The sequence below is a fragment of the Typopeltis vanoorti genome, chromosome 9 (genome assembly GCF_054136105.1).
Source record: "Typopeltis vanoorti isolate ZY-2024b chromosome 9, IOZ_Tvanoo_1.0, whole genome shotgun sequence".
NCBI classification, from domain to species: Eukaryota; Metazoa; Arthropoda; class Arachnida; order Uropygi; family Thelyphonidae; genus Typopeltis; species Typopeltis vanoorti.
This window is the reverse complement of record NC_143557.1, coordinates 50,990,421-51,016,092: the sequence shown is the minus strand read 5'-3', so window position 1 is coordinate 51,016,092 and position 25,672 is coordinate 50,990,421. Positions and strand designations below refer to the sequence as shown.

The window sequence follows — 25,672 nt, the reverse complement described above, 5'->3', positions numbered from 1 at the left end:
GAGGGTGGTTGAACCCTGGAATGCATTGCCTGATGGAGTGGTGAGAGCGAGAACGGTCAATGAGTTCAACGAGTGGTATGATAGATTGTGTTTCTTAGGGGGGGGGACCTTCCCTCGATGAGTCTTGATAGACTTTGTGTTTCTTAGGAAGGACCTCCCACGATGAGTCTTTTGACTCCATGGAGGCCTGAATAATAATAATAATAATAAAAATGAAACAGCAGTGTCAACTCTCAAGGATAATCTCTCCAGCTTATACAATATATCCTACTCCTTAAGCTGATTGATAAACAGCATTTCTTCAGCAACTATTAAATGTGACATAAGAAAAAATCGGTTCCTCATTTCCTTACTTATCAAACTAACTCTGATTAAACTTTCCTAGAATAACATCTGATTCTTTCTCCCTCTTATGTAGAGTAAAAATTCCCTCACCAACTTATGCCTTTGGTAAACCCTGTAATCCATGATTCCATAGTTCCCTGTCATAGCTAATATTCTACAGTTCTGTCATTTTTTATTTGTCTTTGTACATTTCCAACATTTTTTCATCCCCAGCAAACATCTCTTAAAGAAGCAGTGGCCCAAGCACAGAAACTGTTGTATCCCATTGTCATCATTACTCTCTGATACGTCCCTACCTCAATTTATTATTAATCTTTATTTGTTGCATTTTAAGTACTGACTTATCATGCATATTTGGCCAAACATGTTTACAAATTTGACAAAAAATTACACTACAATTTTCCCAAACTGTTAACACAAGAACTTCCTCTGCTGTCTTTCCACAAAATTCCATCTCTTAACAACTGTATGTTGTATTCATGTTTTCTCTTTTCTTTCCGCTTCTGTGGTGGACTTTCATAAAACAACTAAGCCAGACTCTGATTCTTCCTCCCATCCCCTTAAAAGACAGTGTAATCCTTTCTAATCTTATTCTTTCATTGATATAAAGTTGTTGTTATTGTTATTATTATATGGGCAACAGCATGGAGTCCAAAGACTCGTCGCAGGAGACCCAATCTATCCACACAATCTGTTATACCTCTCCTTGAACCCATTACCAGACAAAGCACTCACAACTGACTCTGGAAACTCATTCCACTCATTCACAGGCAAAAAATCTAGGCCTCACACCCCTGCTAACCACACCTTTATTCAACTTCCAGAGATGATCCCTTGTTCTGGTCCCTGTAGCCAAGTGCTGAAACATTTTCCCTGCATCTATCCTGTAAAACCTTTTAAGCAACTTAAATGTTTCTATCATATCCCCTCTTTTCTCCTATCAATCAACTTCTGCAATCCACGAACCTTCAATCTATCCTCATACAGAACATTTCATAGGTCACTCGCTTCTGAATCCTCTCCACTGCTTCTTCATCCAAGAAACTTAGGGCACCAGACTTGAGCACATATGTGGGCATATCAAGGCCTTATAAAGAACAGTGACAACTTCCTTATCTGTACTTGTTAATGTGTTCTTCAATACTCAAGTAATCTTATGGGCTGTCGACTACCTTAGCAATGGGGGTAAGGGATAATTTATTCCAGGATATGTGCAGTATATCTCTAATACAGACTTAGCCTCTCCTTTACCAAGACCGTACTGTGTGGTGAAGAGTCACATCCTTCTAGACGTGTCCCTTTTTCATGGAACAGTGTGAATCTAGACTGGAAAGTCGAAAAATATTCCACAGAAAGACAATGGCAATCTACCTCTATACCTTGCTAAGAACATTCTATGAACATGCCAAAAATGAGAAAGTACTATATTGTGTTGGATGGTAAGACCCCTGGACTTGAAGGCATGTAACTGGGGAAGAACAGAGGGCTTCCACAAGTAGAACCAGTTATTATGATGTATCGAGGTCAAACCCAGAAGGAAGTTTGGTCGCAGATGCTGCTGGTTGGAAAAGGGAGACTTCCTGTTTCACAAGAACCCACAACATTGGAACTTGGAATGTTAGAAGTATGAACCAAGGTAAGCTGGATATAATAAAGATGGAAATGGAACGCAAGAAGCTGGATATTGGGAATACGTGAACTTAGATGGACAGGAATGGGTCATTTTCAGTCAGGGAACTATATGGTGTATTACTCAGGATATGAGACGAATCGTAAAAATGGAGTATTTTTCTTACTCAGGAAAAACATGGCCAGGTATGTATTAGGCTATAATCCAGTGAGTGACAGAATCATTTCTCTCAGAGTCAGTGAACATCCAGTGAATATGACCATCATACAGGTTTATGCATCCACTACAGAAGAAGACATAGAAGAATTTTATGGAAAGTTACAAGAAGATGCAACACCAAAGCGAGATTTATGGCTACTTATCAGAGATTGGAATGCAAAAAGTGGGAGAAACTGAGGAACAAGGAATAGCAGATTGTTTTGGTGTAGGTATTTGTAACACTGCAGGGAAGAGATAGTTCGGCTTTGTGCAGAGAATTCTTTGCTTATTGTAACACCTGCTTTAAACAATGCAAACGAAGATTGTACACATAAATATCACCTGATGGACAATACAGAAATCAAATTGATTATATACTTGGACAAAGAAAATACAGAAGTGCAATTCAGTCTGTCAACACTTTTCCAGGTGCAGACTGTGGAACAGATCACGAATTATTAGTGGCTATGTTACATGTGAAATTACAGAAATTGAAAACAACACAAATGTCAATCAGATACGGTCTTGGAAATACTGGCCGAATACAACATTAGTATACAGAACAGATTCAACATGCTCAATTTGTGTGAAAGAGAACCAGATGAATTATGGGAAGAGATTAAAGATATAATTAAAGCAGAAGAATATTCCAACAGTTTGTAAGAAGAAGAATTTCGGAAGATGGCTGTCAGAACATGCCATCAAAACTGCTCAGGAAAGGAAGAAAATGAAGGCTACAGGAAATTTGCAGCAAGTAAGGCATTTGAATTCAGAGTTTCAGACTTTGTTAAAAATGCTTTAATAAGGAATGCCAACAAATAGAAGACCAAAACAAGAAAGGAAAAACAAGAGATCTTTTCAAAAAGATCAGGGAACTGACAGGAAATTTCAGAGCCAAGGTGACAGTATTGAAAAGTAATCACAAAGGATATCTTACAGAAGCTGCAGACATCAAAGAAAGATGGAAAGAGTATACAGAAGCCCTTTACAGAAAAGACTCCAAAATTACTGAGAAATTTGAAGAGCAAGGTTATACACAGGAGCCAGTACCACTGGAGAGCGAAGTGAGGTGGGCACTACAACAGCTATCCAGTAAGAAAGCACCAGGAGGGGGGGGGGGATACCTATTGAGATGCTCAAAGCCCTGGTAGAAGAGGCAGTTAAAATTTTAACAGCTTTATGTCAACGTATTTGGATCACAACTACATGGACTAGGAATGGAAAAAATCAACTTATATACCTTTATTGAAGAAAGGCAATGCAAGAGAGTGAAAAAATTACAGAACTATAGCACTGATTTTTCATGCAAGTAAAGTCTTGCTTAAGACCATTCATGAAGAGAGAAATGCCAGACGAACAGGCAGGATTTTGAAAAGGCAGAAGAACAAGAGATCAGATCGCCAATGTGAAATAGATAATAGAAAGAGCACAGGAATATCAAAAGAGTGTCTACTTTTGTTTCCTTGACTATAGTAAGACTCTAGATCATGTGTAATGTGTTAAGAACAATATATGGAAATAATAAAGATGGAAATGTAGTGCATGAAGCTGAATATTGGGAATAAGTGAACTTAGATGGACAGGAGTGGGCCATTTTCAGTCAGGGGACTATATGGTGTATTACTCAGGACATGAGACGAGTCGTAAAAATGGAGTATTTTTCTTACTCAGGAAAAAAATGGCCAGGTATGTATTAGGCTATAATCCAATGAGTGACAGAATCATTTCTCTCAGAGTCGGTGGACAACCAGTGAATATGACCATCATACAGGTTTATGCACACACTACAGAGGCACCAGAAGAAGCTCTTCACATCGCCTTGATTAACTATTACTCTACCTAATTTCACCTCATCAGCAAACAACTGAATATTTCCTTTCAGGTTATTATCCTTCTGAGGAATCTTTATTATTATTACATCACACCTCCAGGGAGTTCAAAGATGCATTGAGGGAGGGCATCTACTCTACAACTCTTCATCTCACTACTCCATGAACGCCATCTACCACTGACTACCACCACTAGTACTTTCACAGACAATCACAAACATCCATGCCCACAGTGGGATTCGAACCCGCAGCCTTTTGGCTGGAGAGCGGATACGCTAACTACTTGGCTAACCAGGCCGATTCTTGGAGAAACTGAGTATTTCACAATAGGTAAAGGGGGTGCAACAAGGATGTATTTTATCTCTGTACCTGTTTAACTTGTACAGTGAATACATTTTAAGAATGGCAGGGCTGGAGGAGTCTTCAATTGGAATTAAAATTGGTGGAAGAAATATTAATAATTTGAGGTATGCAGATGATACCACCTTGCTAGCAGAATGCAAAGAAGATTTGGAGGAAGAAGCAACTGGAATGTACTTGGAAATCGTCCTACTTTCATAATAAGTTAAAGAAGAAAGTGCTAAATATGACCTTAAACTTAACCTCTAAAAAACAAAAGTTATGGCAACATGTGAACTTCATGATTTTGAAGTAGAGGGGAGAAAATGGAAATAGTTAACAATTTTGTGCTTCTAGGATCCCGAATTGATAAAGGGTATTGCACTGAAGAAGTTAGAAGATTATTTCTCATTGGGAAAGCAATGACAAATTTAAGCAAGGTCTTTAAAGATAAAGATATATTAGTCTCGCAACAAAAATCAGAATCGTGAAAGCAATGGTATTCCCTGTGGTACTGTATGGATGTGAAAGTTTGACTCTGAGAAAGAGTGAAAGAAGGAAGATAGATACATTTGAATTATGGGTTTGGAGATGCTTACTAAGAATACCATGGACTGCAAAGCAAACCAATAAATCAGTGATAGACAGAATAAAACCAGATTACTCCACTGAAGCTGTGATCATCAAGCAAATATGGTCATACTTTGGGCACGTTATGCAAGCAAATGACAATCTGGAGAAGATAATGCTTGCTAAAGTTGATGGAAGCAGGAGAAGAGGAAGACCAAGAATTAGATGGATGGATGGATGGAGTTAAAGAAGCAACTGGAATGCGCCTGTAAATTCTGAAAGATATTGTCAGGGACAGATATGAATAGAGAGGGTATGTTCATAGAATCACCAGGAGTCGAAAACGACTCGATGGAACATAACAAAAACCTTAGCAATATGTCCTCTAAATTTTAATTCTCTGTCTACCACCCCCCTAAATCTCTAGCTTTATATATTTTCTTGAGTACATTGCCATCAGTGTGATACACATCATGTAATCTATTTATCCCAAAATGCATAACTTTACATTTCTCGACTTTAAACTGACAACTATTTAACCTTTGTCCATACTGACAGCCTATTTAAATCATCCTGCAAGTTCTCCACATCACTTTGATTAACTATTGCTCTACTTAATTTTGCATCATCAGCAAACAACTGAATATTTCCTTTGAGGTTATTTCCTATATCGTTTATGTACAAATTAAACAGCAGTGGGCCCAGCAGTGAACCTTAGTATGGAAATTCTGCCCTTGTGTAGGACTTAAGAAATGAATAAACCTCCCGCTTACACCATTCTTGCAGTTATTGTAATTTAAGGGGGATGGGGGAGAAATTCATTTTGAAATGGAAAATTTTGAATTTGAAAATTCTATATGAAATCTAGAAGAGGGAGGGGGTTCAATTATAGGGACAGAAAAATGGCATGAAGGAGATGGAATTTATACATCTAGTAAGAGTTAATTACTTGAAGCAGCATGTGATGGAGAGGAATCAAAGTGAGAGTGTTGGATCTAGACATAGGATCAAAAGATCTGTCCATAACTAAGATGGCCATATTGTTCTGATGGGAAAATGATCAGGTGGTCTTGACTTGGAAAGTTCCAAAATGTGGGATTTTTAGTTAAGAAGAATTTTAAGAAGTTTTTAGTATATGTGGAACTATAAGGCAGTATTATGATAAGCTTAGGGGAAGCATGAAACAGAGCCATGGCATAAGAATCTGGAAGGGAAAGGATGTTAGCCATGCATGTTAGGTAGTCAAGGGGTATCCAGAGGAATCAGTATCAGATTATATACTCAAGGGCAGGAGGATCAGTTGGTAAGAGTTAGATTGATGAGTAGTATCAATAAGCAGGTACTACAAAATTAGAAAATGTCGGGAATTTGTGTGTGTGTGTGTGTGTGTGTGTGTGTGTGTGTGTGTCTGTCTGTGTCTGTGTGTGTGTGTAATATTAAAGATATAAACAGGAGAATGGTGATCAGTAATCTCATGAGGAGTACAATACTAAGGAAATAAAAAAAAAGGTCACCTTCATGATAAAGAAAACAAAATCATATGACAAATTAGCTAAATGGTCCAAAGGAAATCCCAAAGTGTTCCTTTGCTATATGGAAAATTAAATAAAGTATGATTATGGAAGGATTAATGAGTGCTGATGGTAGTAAGGTGACTGAAGCAGACGAAATAGTTGATTTACTGAATGACGACCCTGCAAATCATCGAAGCGCAATTGATGTAAAAATAGAGATTGATGAATTGGAAGTACTTAGAATATTGCAGAATCTCAATTCAAATATGATCATGAGATATCAGCTTGTATATTGCGAGAATGTCCCAAGTGAGTGGGAGGAAGGCAGAATAGTTTCATTGCATAAAGACTGTGGTAATAAATTATAGACTAATTGTTATCTCAGAAGAGGTGGTAAAAGTATTGGAAAAGTTGGTCGAAAACAGAATTCAGAAATGAGTGGATAAGAATATGATGCTCTGTATAGACAGCGTGGCTTTTGTGAAGGGTGGGTCACCTTAGTAATTTACCAACTTATAATAGCATGACAGCTGAGTTGGGCAAAGGGAATGGCAAAGTCAAATTGGGAATGGATAAGAAGCTGGTGATATGGATATGAGAGTAGCTGATGGACATTACGAAATGGTAGTGTATGAAGGAGCAGAATCCAGGAGAAACAGGTGAATAGTGGTATGCTGTAAGGCCCTGTGCTCAGATTACATAAAAGATATAGGAATGATTTGAAGGGAAATATTCAGTTGTTTGCTTTTGATGCAAAACTGTATGGCGTAATAGTTAAGGCAATATAGAAAGCTTTCACAATGATTTAAATAAGTTGACTGTATGATGAAAATGTGTTTAGTTTAATGTTCAAATGTATAATATTATGCATATTGGGATGAAAACATTACAAGCTATGTACCACATTAATGGAACTGTAATCCAGGAAATCAAAGCTAGGGATTTTGAGGTTGTGATAAATAGAGTTGAAGTTCAGAGGACATATTGCTGAAATGACCCAGATAGTTCATGGGATAACTTGGTCATTATGGAACACACTAACAAAAGATAAAGAAGTTATCACTCCTCTTTATAACCTCTCAATACGTCTACATCTGGATTGCTCTGCTCAGGTCTAGTCACCTGGGTTTCTTTGAGATGAGGAAGTGGAGGAGAGGATCCAAAGGTCATTGACCAAGATTTTGTATGGTCTGTAGTTGGTTAATCTAGAGAAAGACAGTACAAGACCACCCGAAGAAGGACCATTTTAAGTTTGATTAGTGGCAGATTGGAGGAACTTTTACTAACCCTTTCTTTGACCAGTTCCCAAATCAGTCAATCTCTGGCACAAACAAACTGGTTTATCATCCCATAAACTCAAGAAAATCGACCATAGAACCCACACTTTTTCAGACATTACTATACTGCGTTAGGATTAAGGACCACGAGATGGTGGCACTTGTCTGCCTCTCTTCAGTGGATGCCGTTTTAACCTTTTGGATAGGGCTAAAACGGCCTCGCCTACTTCCTGGAGGAAATAAAAGGCGTTAGCGGATTTATGTTCTTATTTTAGAAAATATTCATATCTGGCAAAACTGGAGACATTTACAAATATTAAATTTTATTTATTTATTTTTTGATGATGTCCAAACACTTTCTGAGTGTACACTCGCTTTCGCGGTCGCATTCAAACTCTGAGACACGATTTTCAGCAATGGTGGACTTCTAGTATTGTGGTAGTATAAGGGATCGTTTTTTTTTTATTTTATTTTATTTTATTTTATTTTTAAAACAGCTGCTTGTAATATAGAGCAGTGTTTCTCAACCCGTGGTCCGCAGGCAGACTTGAATTAATTAAATAAATATATATTTTTTTAATTATCCAAACAAAACAAATTAAAATTGAATAAGTACGTAAAAATTATTGAAATAAAATGTATACTTAAAAAAACCAACAAATAGCAGCAGAATGTTCATTCCATGAATATTCTTCCTCTCTTTAATTACTCATCATTCTACAAATTATTGTAGCGGCAGAATGACGAGTAATAAAAGAGGGATGAAGTGAACAAAAATACGGTTTTATTGCTTCCGCCTTCTCCTGCTATTTTGTCAGATTTGAAGTGAACATGTGTTACCACATTTCAACCAATTGCTTGTTGTTTATTAATTTTTATTATTGAAGGTTTTCCCTCTTTCAACCAAAGCTCAGTGTATCTTCAGAAGTGCTAAGTGATACTTGGACAAATTGTGTGGTGAGTTAACCCCAGTATTTATATATTTTTCGGAAACGTTTTTTAATAATGGAAAAGTGGCTTAGAACTAGGATTTGAAAGAAAAGCAAACGAAACAGGTGATGCTGAACCTAATTCTGATACACGTGTTGTAACGGCGAGAAAATCAGATACTATTAAAGTAGAAGAAACAAGGAGTTAAAACTAAAAACACATAGTAGGAAATATGACAGTTCATATTTGAAATTCTGGCTTACTTGGTGCGGAGATGAAAGTGAACAGAAACCTCAATGTGTTTTGTATTATGAAGTGTTGTCGAACGAGCGCATGAAACCTGCGAAACTCCGACATTTAGAAACTAAACATTGTGATGTGAAAAATAAGCCAAATGAATTTTTTTTTCAGCTACGCTTAGGGACATTAAATCATTGGAAAGATATAATTTTAGCCATGGGTTCCATTAATAGCAAGGCACTGGAAGCATCCTATCTCATAAGTTTGCGCATAGCGAAAACAGGGAAACCTCATTCTGTCGAGGAAAATTTACTACTTCCAGCTATAAAAGATATGCTAAAAATGTTTTGGCAACAAGTTACTAAAAGTTGTTGATCTGATTCCTCTGACACTGTTGGTCGCAGAATTAATGTTATTGCAGGTGAAGTAGAATCTCAGTTAATCGAAAGAGTTAAGAAGAGTCCTTATTATGCGTTACAAATAGACGAGACTACTGATGTTACAAATGATGCGCAGTTAATATGCTACGTACGATATGCGCATGATAACAACATTCATGACGATATTCTGTTTTGGGGAACTAAATCATCCCGAACAACTGGAGAACAAATATTTCACACTCTCAATAATTACATAATACACCAAGGGATTCAGTTAGAAGAATGTATAGACTTCTGTTCGGATGGAGCTCGCATCCTTACAGGCAGGCATAGTGGGGTTGTTTCTATGGTTAAGGAAGTAGCTCCGGATATGAATTGGGTACAATGTTTCATACATAGGGAAGCGTTAGCCTTCAAAGAAATGCCTCCAGAAATTAAAACTGTGCTATACAACTCTGTAAAGCTAGTTTATTTTATTAAGGCTCGACCGTTAAATAACAGGTTATTTTCAGTACTCTGAGATGAAATTGGCAGTGAATATATACAACTATTGCTTCATTCTGAAATTCGCTGGCTTGGGCAAAGTACTAACAAGATTATTTCAGTTAAGGCACGAAGTTTTATTTTTTGTAAATGAACGTAATTCTGATTGTGCATCACTCCTTGTTGACGAAGCATGGCAATCAACACTCTCCTATCTTTCAGATATTTTTTCGAAATTAAATGAACTAAATCGCCCCCTTCAGGGAAATTCTTTAACTGTTCTTGATGCCTACGACAAAATAAAGGCATTCGAGAAAAAGCTGGTGTCATGGATTAGTTATGTTAGTTATCAATGATGATACACTTTTAATAGTTTACTTCCAATTTAATTAGTTATGTTTCCATATGTATTCAAAACATGCTTTTAGATTTATTATGCTATAAATGGCACAGTGTTTCCCAAATGTTGGTAATCCCTACATAGTTTTTTTTTTAAAAAGTGACATAACTTAGTGGTCCGTAGAATTGTTTTAGGCATTTTACTGGTCCTTGGGCTTAGAAAGGTTGAGAAACGCTGATATAGAGTATTTATAAAGAGGATACCGATATAAAAGGGAATTTGTCGTGTTTTGTTGTTAGCTGTACGTTTTCTGTTAGCAAAACAAAGCACACCTACTATTAAGTGCTTCGCGCTAAAAGAAATACTGGGTAGTAGGTTTTCTTAAGCTTCTTTATAATTCCGCTCTTTGTATAGTCGATTTGCGATCCCAAAACCCAGTGAGATTATGCAAGTGAAGTTGGTTATTTATGATTGTTAGTCGTGATTCGACAGCATGCTTGATTTAATTGCGACTGTTAGATATATGACCACTTACATCTGACGTTGAAACATGCAGGAGTTTTTAAATTATGGGATAATTGCGAAAGCTCGCAGATCAAAATTTCTTATTTGCATAAAATGGCATTTAGAGCACTTTTGACTTGCCTGTTCTTTGTATGGGGAAAGTTCTGATATTTTCTGAAAAGTTTTTTTCAGAAAATATCTTTTCCTTTAGGATATATGACATAAAAATTAATTTTTGTTCTAGGTGTTTATCAGAACTTTCCAAACCCACCCCCCTCGTATTATATTCTCTTTTAAGTGTATTGCGAAAGCTCAGTTCATAACTCTAAAGGACACAGTTAAAACAAGTCACACCGAAATAAAGGTGTAGGGGAGGGGGGGGGGGTAAAAACCTAAGGTCATTTTTCAGATTTGGTTTATTATTATTATTATTATTATTGCCTGACACCTCCAGGGAGTCCAAAAACTCATCGAGGGAGGGCACCAACTCTACAGCTATCCGTCTCCACCACTCAATCCACCAACTACAGCGAACCATATGTATTTAAAACAACGTTTCACAAGAAAACGCACCTAAACTTTTGGTGGCCATTGTTATTATTGCTGGGCTTGCATTTTATAAATAGATACGTCGTTTGTACCATAGAATATAAAACGAATTTATTACCTAAGCGTTTCATATGATTCATGGCGTTCCTCTGACGTAGCGGCGGGGGATGACAAGACATACTGGTGCTAATACTCATCCATCACGTCAGCTCATGATTCCAGATTTATTCGCGAGTTACCATCCCCTTCGATATTTTTACAGTTGTAACATTAGTACCTAAATTCGATTTCCCATTTTTTTTTTTTTTTAATTTCAAAATCCAGAATCCCTTTAGAATCAGTCTCCAGTTCCCTAGGGTACTGTAAACGTTGCTCTTTGCTCAAGCTTCTTACAAGAAGTCCATTATAAGTCACTTTGAATTTCATTGTATTCTCAGGACAGTTTGTCTGTTTGCAGAATGAAGAATCTAAAATATTCTGATGTGAATCCTCTTATCCCCTCTTTGATACCAGCTGATTTATTCCCCCCCTCCATTTAACGTCCACTCCTTTGGTTGGAGATAAAAGGGAAAAAAACTGGGTTGGTGTTTACAAGAGCAGTTCATCATCCCTTTACAGTGCAACTGCAAACTAATCGGACCTCTTTCTCATTTATTCCATCAGTCTCTGTCCTCTGGAATAGCCTTCTCCACGATTTTTCTCAACAATTTCAACCTACAGCTCTTTAAGAAAAATGTCAATAGGTTTCTTTTTCTTCATTTTAATATTTACCCCCCCCCCCCCCACACACACACAGCACTGATGTGCTATAGTAGGGGTGTTCAACCCGTCGATTGCGGAGCGATTTTTGGTCGATCTCTTGTGTATTCCTCCTTACTTACAAATTTAATTAAAACTGAAAACATAATATTTTATTTATCATTATGTTGTATTATTTTTAATTCGCTTTAAGTGTATTGCTATTGTTTATTTATTTTTCGTTAAAATTGTCAAATCAGTAATTTTCTTATAAGTCTGGGTAAATGAATTAATTTGGATCAGTGGAAGTCAAACAGCGAGCCGAGTGAATACGATTATAAGCAAAGTGTAAAAACTCGATTGTAGCTTAAATATTCCAAAGCACATTACATCGATTTTTTACTTAGTTTAAGTCCCATGTGAATATTGTAAAAAAATAAACTATGTCTCGGTATAGTTTGTATTAGATGTTTTTGTAAATAACTCTTTTGAAGCTAACTGTATATACTGCTTTAATAAGAATATGTTAGAGTGTTAAAAACAAAGGCAATGTTTTTGTCGCCGAAGCTGTACATGGCTGCATTAGAAAGATTGTTATTGAAACTTGTATGTATGAGAAAGGTTTGCAGGCTCTAAGTGTAAACATCTCCGCAGTCAGTAAGAAAGAGTTCAAACAACTTTTCGATGGCCGGCAACTTACAATCAAAAGAAAGCGGAGGAGAACAAAAGGCGTGCCGAACTTGAAACTTAAGATAAAAGACTCATACCGATTCTTTGGGGGATTGCCAAACTTCATGCGAGGTCTCAGAGGAGGCCTAATAAAAAGGGACTGAAGCAAGCAGAAGGTGGTTCCGGTTCCAGAATTGCTGTCAGAGAGGAGGCCGCCCGGTCCAGAGTCGCCGTCAGAGAAACTGCCCGGATCCACGTTGCTTGAGAGAGGAGTTTCCCGCTTCCAGAAAGGAGCTTCTCGGTTCGAGACGTCGCTAGAGAGAGACTACTTCTAGGCCGCAGACAAGGTTTCAAATTTCCGAAAGGAAGAGTTCCAATTGCCGGGGGAAATTTTCCAGGCCAGGTTAATGTCAGACATTCACCAGTGTGTTGCGTTTTCGTTACAATTTGATGAATCAAACGACTTCACTGATATTGCTCAGTTAATGGTATTTCAAGATTATTCAAGTAAAGAAGAACTTTTGAAAATTATACCATTATTGAGAAGGACTAAGGGAGAAGACATTTTTTCGGCATTTAATGAATTTGTGAAACAACACAAACTTCCGCTTTTTAAACTTATGTCTATTACTACTGATGGTGCTCCTGCAATGTTAGGTAATAAATCAGGCTTTATTTCATTATGTAAAAACGATGACAAATATCCAGATGATTTTTTAATGTACCACTGTAGTATCCACCAACAAGTACTGTGTAGTAAAAGATTAAACACAAAAGATCTTTTGGATATTACATTTAAAATTGTAAATTCTGTTCGAGGGAAAGCCCTGCAACGGCGGTTATTTAAATTACAGGTAGATGATGATAGGGAACTTCTGTTGTACAATAATGTTCGCTGGCTCAGCAGAAGTCAGTTTTTAGAAAGATTTCTTGTATTAATTAACGATATAAAAATTTTTCTTGATGAAAAAGGAGATATTTATCCACAATTGAGTGATAAAAGATGGTTGTTAAACTTATCATTTTTAGCAGATTTCTGTACGAAATTAAGCAATTTAAATTTAGAGTTACAAGGTAGAGATAAAAATTTAATTAACATGTTAAGCTCAATAAAAACTTTCCAACAATACTTACTTTTATTAAAGAAAAATATAAATGACCGCGAATTTAGACATCTCCCATATTTATTAAAAAATTTTGAAGAAAATCAAGAAATGTTTCGCTATGATTTAAAAGAATTTATTCGTGAAATGGAATTAGTTGAGGAAGAAATAAATTCAAGATTTAAAGATTTTAATAAAACTGAAATGATTGTATCTTTTATCAATAATCCATTCCAAGAAAACTTGAACATCATAGAAATTTCAAATAAAATTAGTGGGCTGTTTGATATAAACCAAACTGAAGTAGAACTTGAGATAATAAACATTCAGAATAGTTTACATTTAAAATCAATAAACAATGAAGTCATTTGGAAGTATGCACATGAAAAATTCCTAATATTAACTGATATTGCGCGAAAAATTCTGTCGTGTTTCGGATCGACATAGTTGTCAGAATCCGCTTTTTCACATGTGACCGTCATAAAAAATCAATTAAGAAACCAAATTACAAATGATCATTTGGATGATTGTCTGCGATTGGCCACTTCTTCATATCAACTTGACTATGAAAATATTGCGAGGTCCAAACAATGGCAAATTTCACATTAACTTTTTTTTTTTTTTAATCAACCGGCATTTCCTGTAACTTGTGAGTTTGTAATCAATCTGTAATTTTTTCTAACTTTGGTTTTCCAAAATATAAATAAATAAAATATTTATATTTTATTCCAATATATATATATATATATATATATATATATATATATATATATATATATTTGTTGTATTAAAATAATTAAAAGTGATAAATACATTTTTAAATACACAAACAAAGTTTTTAGTTGCGTATTTTTTTTAGTTGTTTATTTTTAGTTGTTTATTTGTGCGTAATCAGATATCAGGTTGGGGGAACGTGATCTATATAAGAGAGTAGATCGCCGAGTAACTTTTTACAGAAAAATAGCTTATGTATTAAAAAAAGTTGAACACCACGGTGCTATAGGTTCTTTTACCTCTTGTGTGCGGAATATATATATATATGATTATAAAACAAGAATCGAACCCAGGCTTTTTAGTTATTTATTTTCCATCCATGCCTCCTCGGATATAGGACAGGCTCTAGCGGCCCCCAAGATAAAATAGAAATAAAAAACCGTATTATTTAAATAAAAAAGCTAATAGGCTTCACTTCGGCGATGCAACATTATTTAAATTAAGGGGATATTAAATCCCACATTATTTCAAAGCCGAATAAGAAACTCAAAGTTCGGAATCAAAGAGTTTCATGCCGAATATAGTAAACTATAAAAATTTCGGCGGATTGTAGCGTATGCTAGAGCACATGGTTCAACACTAGGACAACTCGTTACGAAGGTGTGTCAAGTTCTGATCACTATTCTTAGTATTACCCATAATGTAAAACACATCTCCTAGGAGAATTATGATGTTATACATTATGATGGAAGGTCACTATCCAGACCGGTTTCGACCTATGTATAGGTGAAGCGGGCTCTAAAAATTAGACGATCCCGAAAGATCGCTCATCTCGGCATTGTTCCACTCAGTGACAGGCTTACACCGTCACCGATAAGAACTTCTCAGCATAGGCTCTACCCAGTGGCGGGCTCACCCCCACTACCAAGCAGAGCCATAATCTCAGCGGTGGCCCTACTCAGAGACAAGCAAAAACCTATCCCCAAGCAGAGCCTCTCAAAACCCAAGCCTAACCCGCACCGGTTTCAACCCTCTTTGGGATCTCATCAGTGAGTAGGTATACTACTAGGTAATACTGAGGTTATAGCGAAAAGAACTTATATACTTTGCTATACGAGTCGTCAAAAAAGGTGCACCCATAAATTACTTAAATAAAAGAGCCAATAGGCTTCACTTCGGCGATATAACATTATTTAAATTAAGGGGATATTAAATCCCACATTATTTCAAAGCCGAATAAGAAACTCAAAGATCGGAACCTCAGTATTTATTACCTGGTCTACCTACTCGCTGATGAGACCTCAATAAAGGTCGAAACCGGTCTGGGTAGTGACCTTCCACCATAATGTATAACATCATACATCTCCTAAGAGATGTATGATGTTATAACCTAACTATAACTATAACCTATTACTTAACTCTTAGCCTGCCCGTCAGGCTAAGAGTTAAGTAATACGGGGACCGTGCTTTAGATACCGAACTCCCCCCCCCCCCAATCCTCTTCAGGCTACCGTAACAGGGTTATCTTAAATAGTATGGGTTCTACGGGGTCGATTTTCTTGAGTTTACTGGATGAAAACTACAAGTTCCAGGGAGGAAAAAAAAAAAAAAAAAAACATGCTTGTGCCAGAGATCGGTTAATTCGTTAAAAAGGCTTAGAAAAATTCCTCTAGTCGTCGACTAGAATCATATTTGGAACGGTCTTTCTTCGGACTACCTAGTGCTAATGCAAACCATTTTCACAGTGCTACCTGCCAAGACTGGCTTTCGTAACCACAATTTTAGGATAAGGTGTTTGTCTTAACCTAAATGTATTATTTTTATGTGTTCTCCGAGCAGGTTGGCCTGACGAAAAATCTTAAATTTCCTGAAATAAAATACTTTGCATCTTAGACGAGATTTAAACCCAGGTCTTTCCGTGTGAAAGGCTTCGTCGAAACCGAATGAACTGCGGAGAATTTTCTTCCGTTACTAATTACATAGTTATAAATGAAATGATAATTTCTTTAATTACCCATTCCAAAATGCACCGTTTATCAAAGTGAAAATTTAAATTTATGAAGTATTAAAAACTTGAAACTTACTTCGCACTGCCCAACCTTCTACTTGCTGTAAACTTTTAGTATATCGTAAGAATGCATAGCTACAGGACCTTGTTATTTGTGTTGCGTATACAATTCGTAGAATCGATGGAAAGTACTGCGTCCTTATAGGATTGAAAAATGCTTTCTTCAAATTTTTATTGAGCTCTTTCCATGTTATAATATCTGAAGCATTTCTTTCAGAAATATATATAGGTATTACTGTAGCAGTGGAGATGTCGTTCATAAGAATTATCATAGTAGCAAGAAAATTAAGCATATTCATAATTTTAAACAACTAAATCCGTAGTGACAAGGTGCTGTGTCACAAATTCAAAAGGCGCGACTGCAAAAAAGGGGGCAACTTTTATAGTCGACTACATTTAAGTTAACAGCTGTTTTTATTCGCTTCAAAGCGCAGCGCTACTTTTTTTTATTTATTTTTTTTATCATAGGAAAACAATTACATGCCCAAGTGTTTTATTTCACTTAATAGATAACTTTGGTTAGTTTTGCAATGTTAAAACACTTATTTCATAGCTCATTATAATTTTCGCAACCTGACTTGTTTGCTTTGAGACTTAACCCTAATCCTCCTTTATCCTCCGATTTATTATTACCATTATTTGTTTATTAGTAGTTCGAAAAAAAAAAAAACCAATTGAAAATCCTACTCTGCGTGAGTTGCCACATCAGAAGCGACAGTATTTATTTATTTATTTTTAATGTTGTCAGTTGTTTTTCTTTGTAAAGTGCGAGGAATCCAAAAAACGGGAGAAAAAAAAACGATAATCGAATGCAGAAAATGCACACAATGTAAGATAAAAAGTTATGGTAAAATATCACGATATTATTATTATTTGACACCTCTAGTAATACAAAATGAATAAATTAAAAGAAAGGACTCGAATTTGGAAGATTTTACAATGTAAAAATTCCGAATTTCTTGTTCATTTTCCAATGGAATTTTAAGTGCTTCTACTGTAGAATTACTTTGAGGAAAAACTGTGGAAGAAAAAACTCGATGGAATAAAGGCTTAGGATTGAATCCTCTCCTTAACATACTGAAGTTAATTCTGTTTTGTGGTTCCACCCACGAAAGATTATTAGTAAACCATGGTGGGCTAAGGATTTCCTCCCCCCATTTTTATCAATTGTATATATATTTTTGTAATTTTTTATTTATTTTTACATAGTTTAGTATGAAAACTGATATCAATATATCAGTAATTTCTATATCCGAGACACGTACAGTATATTTACATGCATATGCATTACCATGTTTTCCGGTATTGTTTATAGTTGGAGGATTTATTTATTTATATATAGTACTAGTTCGCACACCACACACAATAGCAGCACAAACTACGATACTAAAAATGCTTCGTAACTTCTCGTCTATTATGTTTTTGTGTATAATGCTTCATAGTTTTCAAACTTTGATCCTGATCAGTTGTTGGTATAGTTTACCTTTAAAATCTTCAGAACCGTATCTTTAATTTCGTGAAAAAAAAAAAAAAAGTGAATAAACCAAACCATTATAATTGCAAAAATCGAAATGTTCAGGGAAATTAGAAATTCGAACATAAAGCAACAGAATTTTCTGAAATGTTTTCCACATAAGATTTAGTTAAATAGTGCTAGTCTTGTCAACTAAATCAGCTCTAGAGGGAGACTTTGGCTGTTTCTACTTGCTTTTTTTTTTTTTTTTTTTTTTTTTCCCCACGCTGCAACCACGGAAGTCATGAACTCATGCGTTTTTGTTTTGTCGTGGCGAGAGTCGTATTATCTTCCACTTTTTTAAGTGCACAGACCTGAGCTCATGATGCACACAGAAATGAGCTCATTTGTGTGTGCAGTATCCAGTCAGTGCCGTAACGAGGGCGTGGCGAAAGAGGCACCCGCCACGAGCGCAAAAACGTTAAAAATAAATAAATAGATGTAAAAGTCCGCTATTTTATATTGTATTTTTAAATTTCTGCAATACGCTGCTTTAGACACACAAATTCTGCAACATACTGCAACTCGTTTTGATGGGATTAATAGTAAATATTTAATATATTGCATTTAGTAAAATTTAACTTGTTACGTTTAAATTTTTCAAAATTTTTGTCATTTTTGCGCAAGTTAGAAACTTGCCACAGGCGCTTCATACCTCGTTACTGTACTGTACTCAATATCACTCTAGTCGTTGTGAGTATGCATGCTTGTATATAAGGAAAGTGAATTATTATTATTACATTAACTCTCAAGAGGTTTACACCATTTATATATCATACATACATTATATTGCATTACGTTATGTAAAATAGGGGGCGTATATTCTGGGTGTGGTGCACACCCATGGAATAGCAATATCACCAGTATTATGGTTTTGCATTTATTCCTGTTAAAGACTCCCCTAAGTGTTTCCTGGCTTCGCATGATTCCAAAAATTAAATACAACATACTAATGCTTCATGAAGATGACACTTTTCGACGCGTAAACATTGCATCACATTCGCGTCAGTAGCCTGGGTGGGCGGTCACAAATACGGACACCTTTGAGCTCTTAACCCTGCGGAGGTCGCGGTCGAAAAAAATGCAGTGTATGTCGCATGTATCTGAGAGACACACTCATCACTAGTATGTGCTAAAATGCAATAAAAAAAAAACTGCAAATATAATACATGATTATTTATTTATTTTCAGTTACAATCTAGAAATTATTAAACAAAGAAAAAAAAAACAAAAAAAAAACTAAAGCAATACTGTACTGACATTGGAGTTCTCGGTATCTCTCAGATACAATTTGCTGTCAAATATAACGCACCTTTACATAACACGTGTTAAACCAAACTGACGTAATGTATGCATGTACAGCTAGTCATAACTCCAAGCTATACACAGGATATGTGTAAGAATATTTATTTAAACAATTTGCATGTATCTGTCAGATCAGCCGAGACATCCGCAGGGATCTCGGCTGATCTGACAATGATCTAACTGTTCAATTTCTTAACATTCTTGTGGTTATAAACCACGCAGAAAGCGAGGCAGGGTGTGCGCTTAAACAATAGCATCCAGAAATCAGTTGCGCCAACCAAAACGTATTGTATCAACCAATCCAGTTGAACGCTGTCATTTGTCATGAGTTGCTGGTTTTGTTTTCTGAGTTTCATCTCTGCGTGCGTGAAGTGTGAACTGGCGTATAAATAATTTATAATTTTTTGCCCATATTTACAATGGGAAACGATCTACTGAATGGCCATTTTCTGCCAGAGCTTTTGTGGATTGTATGATTGTAGTCGAAGGAGGTGAGCCTCGTTCTCGAATTCCGAATTTACTATTATATTTACGCCTGTGAGTAATTCAAATATAGCATTCTTCTTCATTATTGTTTTCTAATATTTCTTAAAACAAACATTGTCCCCCAATCTACGCAGATTTTGTTAAAATTAATTGATAAATTAAAGTATTCAAAGTTTTCTTACAATTAATTGCATTGGATCAATTAAGATGGGCCCTAATGCGCTATTGCACTCTTAAACTTTTCATACATCGATAAAAATGCAATCATACGGTCAAAATCATGTGAATTTTGTCGTGTGCTTACGCAACCGCGGGTTGCGTAAGCACACGACAGCACACTCAACCGAAATGGACACACAACGCCACTGATGTATACATATGTTACAAAAGTCCACAGACTTATTACGGAAAATCTGTTTTGTCGGCACCATGTCTATCATACGGAATCTTAAACTCATTCACACTCTTAGCGTTCGCAACATAAGCAGGCAATGCTTTCCACTCACCCAACGACCACACTCCACGTAATAATAATAATAAACTCCCCTCCCCTCTTATTTATCACTCCCTTGCGCAGTTTCCGAGGATGGCCTCTAGTTCTTCCGTCTTTCTTATTTTCCATAATCTGAAAAATCTTGTATACATCCTGTAAGTACCCTCAACAGCTTAACCGTCGCGATCATATCATCCTTCGCCTTCTGTCCCTCAAACTCTGCAGATTACGACTTCGATCTCTCATCATAGCTAACATTCCACAGTCCTGAAGTGATTTTTGTTAGCGCCCTCTGCAATCTGTCCAAAGTGTCATCTCCACATCTATTGTGCAGATTTGAGCACAGTAGTCCAGTTGTAGCCTGATCAGGAACTTATACAATGGAATCACCACCATAATTTTATCTCTGCTGATTAACGTTCGTTTTAATATTGCAGCAATCCTTTATTTTTATTTTTATTTTTTTATGTTGGGGCCCATATACGAGAGGTTGGCTAATCAACCTGTAGTACGTTAGTACCGTATATGGGTAGTGGGTTTGGAAAGGAGAAACTTGTTTACATTTGATTTAAAAGCCTGTATATTGTATTCCTTGGGAAATACGTCAGGGAGAAGACTGTTTCACAGTACTGCAGTAGTACGGATGAAGGAGGAGGAAAAGAAACTTATTCTGTGGGTTGGGTTTCAAGGTGTACTACGAAAGGATGTTGGACGGAGCTGTACGTGTTCCAATGGGCTTAGTACAGAGTGGGGGAATTATCGATGTTATTTCAGATGAGCATTTGACGTGGAAATATTTATAGAATATACAAATGCAGAGACGAAACGTCTATGTGAAAGTGACGAGAGCGAGTTGGTAAGAGATGGGTCATTTATCAGTCTAATTGCTCTCCTCTGTATTGAGTCAAGCATTTTGAGGGAGCTTTTAGGAGTCCCACTCCAAATGTGCGAACAGTATTCGATAGCTGGGCGGATTTGTGTGAGTTGTCTTTATTACCTTTGCATTATGCCCCTTAAATTTCAAAACCACCATAACCTCAAGATTCATGCTTCCTCTACTTCATTCGATATACTTCCACATATAGAGTATGCAGTATCTCATCTGCAGATTCCAAAATTCAAAAGCTTACATTTAGCAACGTTAAACTGGAGTCCCAATTCATCTGCCCACGTTTCCAGCTTACTCAGATCCTCCTGAAGATCTATTATACTCAGCAACCTTTCACAGCTTCATGTCATCCGCAAACAACTAAATATCTCTGAATTCCAGCGACAATGTTATTATTGTCGCTGGAATTCAGATATTATTAAAAACTGTTATCAGATATTATTAAATATTATTACAACTACTTAACATCCATACAGCATCTATCATACTTTGCCTTGAACTCATTCACAGTCATGACACCCACAACAGACTCTGGCAACTTATTCCGCTCATTCACCACTCTCCAAGTAAAAAACCTAGTTCTAACACTCTTGCTAACCACATTCTTGCCCAGTTTCTATGGATAGCCCCTAGTCCTCCCACCACCAGTCCTGTTCTGAAAAATATTATCTGAATTAATCTTATAGAAACCCTTCAGTAATTTGAATGTCTCAATCATATCACCCCTATCCCGCCTATCAACCAATTTCTGCAACCCACAATTCTTCATTCTCATAATTCTCATAATAAGGTTCATTCCTTAGACCTGCTATGATCTTGCTACTCGCGTCTGGATCCTCTCCACCTCCCCATCAAGAAGAAACCCTGGCGTCCTAGACCTGGGTACAGTAGTTCAGATGGGGTCTTATCAAGGCTCGATACAGAGGAAGAATAACTTGCTTGTCTCTGCTCGTCAAAGTATTCTTCAGTAACCAAGTGATTTGATGAGCTGATTTAAGCCACTTTTGCAATGTTCCCCCTAAACTTCTACTCCCTATCCACCAACACTCCCAAATCCCTGGCCTCGTCAATCTCCTGGAGTACAGTTCCACCAATGTGGTATACTGCTGCTAATCTTTTCACCCCAAAATGCATAACCTTGCACTTTGCCACATTAAATTGACATCCATTCTCCTTAGCCCAATCATCCAATCTATCCAAATCATCCTGCAAAATTTTGACATCATGTGCATTCACTATTGCTCTACCCAACTTTGCATCATCAGCAAACAAATGAACAGTTCCTCTCAGACCCTTTCCTATATCGTTAATGAACAAATTAAATATCAGTGGTCCAAGAACAGTACCCTGCGGCATACCACTAGTCACAGGTCGTCTTTTAGACTCTACCGCTGAATAAATTACTGTCTAATATCTCTCCATCAACCACCCTCCTATCCATCTCCATATGCTGCACTTTACTGATTAGAATTTCATGTGGTATCCTGTCAAAGGCCTTAGCAAGGTCCAGCAGTATCACTGTATATCCATTACCTTTATCCAGTTCAGTCGTCACTGTTATAAAACGTAAGCAAGCTAGTGAGACATGATCTACCCTTCACAAAACCATGCTGTCGCCCATACAGTATCCCATTTTCATCTATCCATTCTTGTATTTTTATCTTGACTACTTTCTCCAAAACCTTGACACCGACTCCTGATATGCTGATCGGTCGGTAATTTGCAACAGCAGTCTTGGAACCACCTTTATGCAGTGGAACTATTTTCCCCTCTTTCCACCCCCTCGGGACTAACCCACACCCGAGACTCAAATTAAACAAAATGGTCAAGGGCACTGACAATTCTTTGGCCGCTTCACGTAAGACTCGAGCTGGTATACTATCCAATCCCACAGAAGTATTCACATTAAGGTTTTGTAATAACTATTCACCTCAATTCCCATATAAGCTATTGGTTCCTTCATTCTTGCAATATCACCTCCTGGATGATATACTCTTGCAAAGTGCTCGCTCAGTAATTCCACTATATCAACTGATTCAGTTATCTCCCTACTATCGGCATTCCTTAAAATCATTCTGCCGCATGCATTTTTTCTTTTACTTGCAGCATATCGAAAAAACTGTTTGGGATTCTCTTTAGCTTACATGGCTAATTTCCTTTCATCATCCGCTTTTTCTTTTCTTTCCACACTCGTTACCTTTCTGGCCTGTGCTTTATACTGTTCATGGGCCTGCAGGTCACCTTTCTCCTTAAATTCCCTCCACAGTTGTTTCTTTTTTTTTGCAGCTCAAGCTTAATGGTGTTATTCATCCATTTAACCCCTACGTGATTTATTATCCGGACTCTAGGTATACAGTCAGCCATTACCTCCTTCAAACGCTCCTTTACCGCTTCCCATGCACTATCAACCTCCAGCCCTTGCAGTTGTACATGCCGTGGCACTGAACCAAGCAATCTCCTAAGCTTGTCATACTTACCAGCCCGGTAATTCCACATGTACCCTTTCTTAATTGAAAATTCCACACATTTAGCTACTTCCCAGGTCAAGACATTATGATCACTCTCATCAGTTGGTGGCAACATGGTCATATTCATTACAGTCAAATTCTCAGATGCAGTTACAAGGTCAAGCACTATCGAATCCCTAGTATATTCCATTACATGCCGTCTCAGGTAGTTATCCCTTAATAACTGCATAAAATCTAATTCCTTCCTCCCATGTGTCCTCTCCTCCTCCTAATCAATGTTACCATAGTTGAAATCCCCCATAATAATTACCCTCCTTCCACTCGTGTCTATTTGTCTATGCATACTATCTCTACCATCTATTCCATCACCTGGTCTATAGCAGCGCGCAACTATATATTTTATTCCACTAGTCTCAATCTCATACCAAATAGCCTCAAATGTGCTCTCTTCACTATCCTGCAATTCAGCTTCAATTCTCCTTGGCTGTAGTTCATCAGCTGTCAGTAACACTCCTCCCCCATTCTTTTCTCTGTCCTTCCTAAACAACTATACCCTTCACATTCTATCCCTCTAGCCATATCATCTTCTGTCAACCATGTCTCACTAATGCCAATAACATGTGGCCAGGAAGAGCCAACCAAGGCCAATAATTCTTCCTTCTTGTTCCTAATACTCCTGCCATTAGTATACATGAAATGCAGAAGCCTGTTAGTCACACCCATATCTTGAGGCCTTATACTAACTATCCCATTTTGATTTGTTGTCCTTCGTACCAGCTCAGGCATATTATACACATTCTTACACTCAACTGCCTCCCTGATATCTGCATATCAACCCCCCCCCCAATAGCTCTAGTTTTCTTGATTCTGCACATCCACTTTCACTTCATTCAGCAACACGTTTTCCAGTCTCAGCACACTAAATTAATTCAAATGCAAACCCTCCATCTTATATAAGTACTTTCGCCCATCAAACTCACTCCATACGTCCACAAACTTCACACCACTCCTCCTGCATAACCTGCGCATAAGATCATTTGCAATTATGGCCCTCCTTCTCAACTCTTCTCTGTCATACAGCGACAACAGATTTGGGATTAAATTACTCCCAAATTCACAGCGATTAATAACCTCAGTGCTATTTACAGTTGACTCTATCACCTGTATCCCTAGCAAATCCCGTTTCCCAGTTTTCTGACTATTTACTCTATCCTTTATCAATAAATGTTCTAAATGCCAAGCGCCCAATCCATTTAAGTGCAAACCATCTCTCCTAAAATACTCCTTCCTTTTAGCAAACTCATCCCATACATTCATAAAATGAATATTCAGTTTTATTTCATTACAGAAGCTTTTACACAATGTTGACATCATTCCATTTACTATAATTGCTCTTCTGTTTAATTCATCATTGATGGGGTACACTGATGGAGCCTCCTCGTAGATTGTGTTATATACAAAAGCGATCACTCAGAAATCACAATCGGGCGTCCCCTGGGCAACGTTGAAACTCAACGTTGGCTAATCCTTCAGCTACCGGGACAATCAGGCGAACTATAAATCAGGCTTCTTCAAGGCTAGCTTTTAAGAATAAATATTGAACTTCAATAAATATTGAAGGACTGTCATTCGAAAAGGAAGTTTTATTAGCATACATATGTGATAAACGTAAATGTGATGTTTTAGTTATCCAGGAGACACATTGAGGGATAAACAGCAGTAGACCAAAAATTCATGGCATGAAATTAGTAGCTGAGAGACCACACGAGCAATGCGGTAGTGTTATATTTGCTAAACCAGACTTGGATATTAAATCTATACATATGACATCCCATAATAATATAGAGATATTAACCATCGAGATCAAGTCCTGCACAATCACATCGGTATACAAGCCACCTAATGAAGATTTTGTCTTCAAAGAACCTGCCAACTTTAACGCCCAGAAGGTTAAAATAATACTCGGAGACTTTAATTGTCACATGGGGCTACAAAATGACTGACAGAAATGGTGCTGAGCTGGAAAATCGGGCTGACAGAGAAGAACTGAAGCTAATCCACGATCCCAAGTTAAGACCATCATTCAATAGTGGAAGGT

The 25,672-nt window shown here is 37.0% G+C and overlaps 1 protein-coding gene across 1 annotated transcript in view; it reads right to left on the bottom strand.

Annotated features, from left to right (window-relative positions):
- The window catches only part of LOC150103033 (nose resistant to fluoxetine protein 6-like), a 94,856-nt gene extending 83,549 nt beyond the window's left edge, over positions 1-11,307 (bottom strand). The window contains exon 1 of the mRNA XM_090398056.1: positions 11,247-11,307. Coding sequence (XP_090254182.1) covers positions 11,247-11,307 — 61 coding nt within the window. The remainder of the gene's footprint in view (positions 1-11,246) is intronic.
- Positions 11,308-25,672: the final 14,365 nt, after the last annotated feature.